Source organism: Phascolarctos cinereus, unplaced genomic scaffold, assembly GCF_003287225.1.
Source record: "Phascolarctos cinereus isolate Bilbo 61053 unplaced genomic scaffold, phaCin_HiC Scaffold_9;HRSCAF=440, whole genome shotgun sequence".
Classification (NCBI taxonomy): domain Eukaryota; kingdom Metazoa; phylum Chordata; class Mammalia; order Diprotodontia; family Phascolarctidae; genus Phascolarctos; species Phascolarctos cinereus.
The window spans coordinates 246,684,398-246,692,227 of record NW_027556402.1 but is presented as its reverse complement, the minus strand read 5'-3'; the positions used below and the strand labels follow the sequence as shown (position 1 = coordinate 246,692,227).

General features: G+C 38.3%; 1 protein-coding gene across 1 annotated transcript; it reads right to left on the bottom strand.

Annotated features, from left to right (window-relative positions):
• Positions 1-3,357: 3,357 nt before the first annotated feature.
• Positions 3,358-4,317, bottom strand: LOC110199535 (olfactory receptor 5D18-like). The gene has a single exon (XM_020974414.1). It carries the CDS (start codon positions 4,315-4,317, stop codon positions 3,358-3,360), a length of 960 nt encoding a protein of 319 aa, XP_020830073.1.
• Positions 4,318-7,830: the final 3,513 nt, after the last annotated feature.

Below are 7,830 nucleotides of genomic sequence, written 5' to 3'. Positions count from 1 at the left end.
CCAAGAAACCCACTGCATCCATCATCATTCATCCTGACCTTTGCCTTGCCACTGGATTTGCTGAAACTGGAAGAGAGAGTGAGTTTGACAATTTTGGGCAACTCTGATGCATATTCACTTACAAGTCAAAATATCAAAACCATATCATTTAACTTCTGCAATAAAGATCTAAGAAGAACACTAGACTGAGTAGAGATGAGAAAAACCAAGGAAAACCACAATCGGTCATCTTTCTTGCACATGATTACAAATTGAATAAGTAGGCAAGTGAGCACATCAGGAGAAGCTATGGAATAGGTTTGGGACCAAGATCCTGGTCATAGAATATGGCCTCAGTCCTGTCATGCTTATCCCTAGGAGGAGAATCTTTGTATAATGCATATTGTCTCAGTCCACTGATCATAGGAACCCTTTTGCTCTGAGATGAGAGAGAGAGAGAGAGAGAGAGAGAGAGAGAGAGAGAGAGAGAGAGAGAGAGAGAGAATGAATTGCAGAATCATCATCCCAGGCAAAGAATGACCTTCAGAGCCTTCCAGGTTGGTAAGAGGACATGGAAGCGATAGTAACTAATTTAGTTCTACTCAAGGGCAAGTCTGAAGCTGTTTTTCATTATCACAAACCAGGTACAAAAACCTTGCAATAACTTTCCTGTTTCTGTCATGAATAACATTATCCCTCTAGCCACGCATGTTGCCAACACAGGTATCATCATTGATTTGTGACTTTTTCATGCTCCTATATCTAATCTGTTGCCAAGTCCTGTCAAATTTCCCTTCATATTATTTCTCATATATCACCCTTTCCCCCCTGACAGTAACACTACGATGGTGCAGAGCCAGCTCCATTATTGTCATCACCACAGATTTTTATTGCCCTGAGCTAAGTCCCTTTAAAACTATTCTTCCATTTGATCCTCAAAATAACCCTGGGAGGTAAAAGCTATTATTGTCTCTATTTTACAGATGATGAAACTGAGGCAAACAGAGGTTAAGTGATTTCCCAGGGTCACACAGCTTAAGGGTCTGGTCCTTATTTGAACTCAAGAAATGTGGCACTCTTTCCTCTTCTCTACCTAGCTGCACTTATCACCTCATTGGTGGATCATTGGTTTTGTTTTTTGTTTTGTTTCATTGAATAAAGTTTTTCTTCTTCGATGCATTGTACTACCTCTCTATTATTTCAGGGTCAAACATAGCCCCTCTGTTGTTGTTGTTGTTGTTTTTAATTCAAAGTCCTTCATAACCTGCCCTGCTAAATGAGTAGAACCAGGAAAAGAATGTACACTGTAACAGCAATGTAGTGTGTTGACCAACTGTGAATGACTTAGCCATTCTTAGCAATACAGAGATCCAAGACATATCCAAAGGACTTAGGATAAAAATGCTATCCACCTCCAGATAAAAAAGCAATGGAGTCTGAGCACTGATTGAAGCATACTTTTAAACAATTTACTATTTTTTTTGCCTGAATTTTCTTTTGCAGCGTGGTTAATATGTAAATGTTTTCCATTATCGCACGGGTGTAATCTATAACAAATTGCTTGCCTTCTCAAAAAGGGGAGAGTGGAGGGAGAAGATTTGGAATTCAATATTAAAAAAAAATAACTTTTTCTGTTTTAAGTTAATTGAGAAATTTTTAAAAAGTCTTAAATATTGGGGTGGAGATGCAATATGGCAACACTGGGGGAGTAAAACAGAAAATATACCATTCTTCACACATGATCAAAAAGGAAATAGGCCAGAAATATATTCAAAGTAGCTTATTTCAGATGGACAGCTAGAGAGCTTCACTGATACCTAGGGAACATAAAAGATGATGATTTCTAGCACTCAATCAGGCATTGCTTAGTATTGCAGATACATTTGTCTCTTTTGAGACAAAATACAGTCCCTGTCCTCAGGGAGCTTGCATTCTACTATGGGAGACAGCAAACAAGCACATATGTGTACAGCACCTATATACAGAGTAAATATCTAACAAGGGAAAAGGACTAGAATTCAGAGAGGTTTGTAAAGGGTTCTAGTAGAAGATAGGATTGTAATTGGGATGTCAAGGAAGCCATAAAGAAAGAAGGTGGCCATGAAGGTTCCACAAGGAGGAACACCATTCCAAGCATGGGGAACAGCCACATCACTTTCCTGCAGCCCATTGATGGAGAGTCTTGTTTGAGGACTGGCAAGGAGGTCTGTCACTGTATCAGAGTATGTGGCAAGGATTAAGATTTAAGAAGCTAGAAAGGTGGAGATAGGCTAGGGGATGAAAAGCTTTGAACAGAAGAGAGAGGATTTTGTATTTGATCTTGGAGGTGACAGGGAGACACTGGAGTTTACTGAGTATGGGGGTGACATGCTTGGATCGACACTTTAGAAAGGTCATTTTCATAGCTGAATGAAGGCTGGATTGGAGTGGGGAAAGAATGGAGACAGTAGACCCACAAGAAAACATAGGTATATCCTCTTTAATGGGGTAGAAAGACATAGATAAGCATTTCACAGCTGGAAAAGGTGAGGATGGATAGCTGGTGGAACAATTGGAGAGAGTGCTCATATCAATAAGATCACTGATCCATTGAAGGAGCAATCAGATTACTAAAGAGTAACACAAGAAAATATGTTGGAGAAAAGAAGAGAGAGAAACAATGTGTTTAGGGGAATGTTAAGGTAGAATTGTGGGTACAACTCAGACTTAAGAAATAGTATAGTAAATTAATTTAAAAAGTAAGACTTTAATAAGTACCTGCTGTGACCCAAGTTCCATAGTAAGATCTGAACTTATAACTGCAAAGAATAAAATGATCTTTCCATTTTACTGGGGGCAACTAGGTGTCAGAGTGGATGGAGTGCCAGGCCTGGAGTCAGGAACTCCTGAATTCAAATCCAGCTTCAGATGCTTACTACCTGTGTGACCCTGGGTAAGTCATTTCACCCTATTTGACTAAATTCCTCATCTGTAAAATAAACTGGAGAAGGAAATGACAAATCACTTTGTCATCTTTGCCAAGAAAACTTCTAATAGCTTGTGAATATTTGGGCATGACTGAAATGACCGAACAACCAAAAAAAAATTACTGTGGAGGCAAACAATATTCATAGGAAAATTAACAGAATAAATATTTTTTAAAAGTGTTTAAAAGGAAGAGATGGGAATGACAGTTGAGGATAGAGAAAACAATCAGTAAAGGCTCTGTGTCTGTAAAGAAGAGCAGGATTGTAGGAGGTGAGGAAGTAATACATTCTCATTATTCCCAGGGGATATGACAAATACAAAAGCACACAGAGGGAAAATGTCTGTGAGGAACAGAACACTGTTGAATGTCAGAGTGGCTTCAATGTACAATGAGGTTATGAGGACACCAATTTAATGAGAATGAATTAACTGAGGTAAGATTTTGGTAACCTTAAAATTGTTGACTGCTTCCTTCACATCTTTGTTTCTCAGACTGTAGATCAGGGGGTTCAGCATAGGAATTATTACCGCATAAAAGACAGAGGCCACTTTGACCTCTTCTTTTAGATTTTGATTCCTGGGCACACAGTAGAGGAAGAGAATTGTCCCATGGCAGATAGTGATGGCCAATAAGTGTGAGGTGCATGTGGAGAAGGCTTTACGCCTCCCACTCACTGAATTCATCTGCAGGACAGTAGTCAAAATAAAAAGGTAGGAAGTAAGAATGATCACAAGTGAGCTCACCTCATTAAAGGTAGCAAAGGTGAAAAGAACCATTTCACTCATATGAGTATCAGAGCAGGAAGCAGAGACAATGACAGAAAATTCGCAAAGAAAGTTATTCAGGATGCTAGATCGACAAAACGATAATGAAAGGAGGGAGGACATGATTGCAAGGGAAGTGACAAAGCCCCATGCATAGGCCCCAGTTACTAGTAGAGTGCAAAGTGTCTGGGACATGGCAACTGTATACATCAAGGGATTAGAAATGGCCACAACACGGTCATAGGCCATCACTGCCAACATGAAAGTTTCTATCACCACAAATGTGCAAGCAAAAAAGAATTGGGTGATGCAGCCCTGGAAGGATATTGTTCTGTCTGCCACAGCTAAGTTCTCTAGCAGCTTGGGAGTGACAACGGTAGAATAACAGAAGTCCACAAAGGACAAGTGGCTGAGGAAAAAGTACATAGGTGTGTGGAGTTTGGGGTTGATCCTGATGATGACAATCATGCCCAGATTCCCCAGCACAGTCACACTATAGATGGCAAGAAACACTAGGAAGAGTGGGACCTGGAGCTCTGGGTTGTCAGAGAAACCTAAGAGGATGAATGTGACTGTGCTGCTCTGATTCTTTTCAGTGCTCAGCATGGTACCTATGGGGAAAAAAAAGTTAATCCTTACACATAGAACATTAAGGAAGCTGGAATTTCATAAATTCATAAAGGAAGAGTCATGCATTTGGGGCTGTGGGACTGAGAAAGAGAAATGAGGAAACAGAGGTATTCTATATTTTGAATGAGGCATCTAGGTGGTGCAGTGCATAGAGGGATAGGCGTGGTCAGAAAAAATTTGAACGGAACTCGTGTTTCAGACAATTACTAGCTATGTGGCCCTGGGCAAGTCTTTTAACCCCGTTTGCCTCAGTTTCCTTATTGATAAAATGAGCTGGAGAAGAAAATGACAAAGCACTCCACTATCTTTGCCAAGCAAGCCCCACAAAGGAGCCACAGACAATATGACACAAGTTGAACAACTGAAAAATAGCAAGTGTGTTCTGAAAGGGGAGCCTCACTAAGAAAGATCCCCAAGGTTGTTCTTGATTCTTTGGTGGCTAATAGACTAATCTGGGAGTGGTTATTATGGCAGGTTGTAGGAGGAGCGACCCTATGTAGATATGCTTGGTCACACATGTGAGTGAGGTTGGAGAGAGAAACAGAATTCTGCTGGGGATGTGAGTTTGGAAGTAGGATAGTTTTAGTAGGTTCCTGTCAAATAGGGGAGCCGTTTCAATATTGAGTATAATTTTGTGAATTTTTGGTGCATTAACTGAGTTTTCCCAATGATGACCCAAGATAGTGGTAGCCAAAGAATGTTGAAAAGGGTGTATAAGACAGATTGCGATCTTTGGAGCCCTTTTTCATTTCTGTTTCAGGAAGACATCCCCTGTGGGAGATGGCATCACCTCAAATAATATAGAACAATCACAATCATGACGGTAAATCTGAAACACTAAATAACCTTATTATGTTATTACAAAAATATAATGTTATTATAAAATATGTTATAAAAATAGCAATTATTGAATTTTAAGAAATATTAATTTTGATTGTCAAAGGAAATCATAAAGAGACAGGGAATGAAAAAAATCAAAATGCTCAGAATTTGTTCATTCTTCTGGGATTCCAATGACTATTTTAGATGACAAATCTGATATTCAGAGAAATATTCCTCTAGCGATATACAAAGAGGAATGATAATTTGGGAGAATCTTATTTAAAGGAGCGATCAGGAGATAAGTTTCTTTCCAAAAGAGACTTTCCCTTCCTGTTACAACATTTGATTAATTAAAATTATTCATATTTTAATAAGGTGCCATAGAAATCTTAGTGGAATTCTTAGCAATTAAAGTGACTAAAGTGTACAATGGAACTAAGACTTTTGAAACAACCAGCCAAAAGGAGAAAGTCTATAATTAATCTGATGTTGTAACTGGAAGACAATAAATCTCTTTTAGACATAAATTTATCATCTGATCCTCCTTTTTAATCACCCTTACTTCCTTTAGATCCGCATTAATTGTTTTGGTACACTGTGTGTAATGTTTTATGGTTTAAAAATGGCTTGAATATATTGTTCTAACTATAAGCATGTATGATGTTAGTTCTCATTTTATCAAGAAGGAAAATAAGTATCTAAGAGGGGAAGTGACTTTCTCAAAGTCACACAACTAATCAGTAGTCAGGATTCTGAAGCAGGATTTCTAACTCCAAGTCCAGTGCTTTTTTTCTATTAGGCCACCCATTCTCAGCAAATTGAGAGATAAACAAACCAATAAATGAAAACATGTGAAAACATCAAATGTCTATTCCTTAGTAAAGCTGGGAAGTAGAAAAAGTTTGCTTACATTTTGTACATTTTGATTCCCATGATTTCTCCTACCATGAGAAACTTTAAGCCATGGGGCACTTATTTATTTATTCAATGGAGAAAAGTAGATTCAATAACCCATTAAAACCTGATGTGTTTTTTGTTTGTTTGTTTGTTTTTCTTTTCTTTTTTTTTTCTCTCTCTCTTTTTTTTAAGAACTGTGAGCTTTATAGTATTAGAGAATGTTCAGATGAAGAGGATCCAAGAGTCATGCAACAAGATATGTCAGAGTCAGAACTCAAATGAGGATATTTCTGAACGAACAGTTCTCTCTCCATTCTTCCACATTGACTCCAAACTAAATATGAGACACATTATTATTATTTTTATTTATGACATTTTAATTTGCTGGAGGCATGGGGCATAGTACCCTCCACTGTGCCGTCTTTTATTCTCATGCCTCTCTTTCTTTTTTCACTCTTTTCTCTTCTTTCACATAAGAAGGAGAGGAGCTCAGTAGAAAGACAGCTATCCTCAGAGTCAAGAAGATGGAGATTCCAGGTCCACCTTTGATACATACTGGTTGTGTGACCCTGGGCAAGTCATTAAACTTGTTAGTGCTCCAGGCAATTCACTAAGACTGTAAATTGCTGGTAAGTTGGTGTTGATTTGGTGTTCATTGGTAATAAGAGTTCCCTCACGGAGAGTTCCCTATGCCATCATCACTGGTCTTGGCTCAAATCTGTCCTCATATCTCCTTCCCTCCCTCATTCTTTCTACTTCTTTCATTTTTTTTTCTCCTAAGATGAGGAGCAGAAAGAGATACTTATTACTGCAAGGGAGAGGAGATTTTGGGAACAATGAGGAGGTTGGGGGAATGTGTGGTGAAAGAGCCCACCCAGAATAACCCTTCCATTGGATGCTTATTTCTTATATTTAAAACATGACATTCACTCTCAGGTCTGATAGGAGACACGTTATGAAGATTAATATAATGTGCAAGTCCTTCCATTAGGGTCTCTATTACAAAGTATCATTTGAAAGAAACAAAAAACAAGGGATGTGAAAATTAATGTTCTCATCTCAGTCTCTGAGGTAGTATGATAGAGAAGACAACTTGAGAAATAATATCTTCTCATCTCCAAATATGTAATGAAGACCAAATAGAAAGACAATGGATAGCCGAACTGCAGACCAACCTTTTTGACGCTGCTGTGTCACCAGTGATGGCAGTAGGGAAGAGGAATGGGCTGTCTGCTGCCCTCACTATTTACATGTTTGCCTGTTAAAAATAAAAAAATTAAGTAGCAAGTGGGATACTAGAGATCAGGTAAAATAATAATAATAATAATAATAATAATAATAATAACTATTATTATTATTATTATCATCATCATCATTATCATTATATAACTAGGATATATAGAATGATTGCTGGACTAATCCTTTTACATTTCCAACCTTGCTAACATTGTTTGCGGCACAACCATCTTCCCAGTCACCTACACTTACAATCTAGTTTTATTCTATGACTACTCGTTCTCTTTCTCATCATCCATATAGAATCTGTCAGCAAAGCCTGTTGATTTTAGCTGTACAATATTTCTTACACATACTACCTTCTCTCCTTTGACATTGCTGTCAACATGATTGAGGCCTTCATCACCACATGCTTAGGCCATTGCAATAGGCTGCTGAGTGGTCTCCCTGCCACAAGTCTGTTCCTTCTTTAGTCCATCCTACACTCAGATGACGAAGTCATCTTCTTATAGAAGTGGTCTGACCATTGCACAC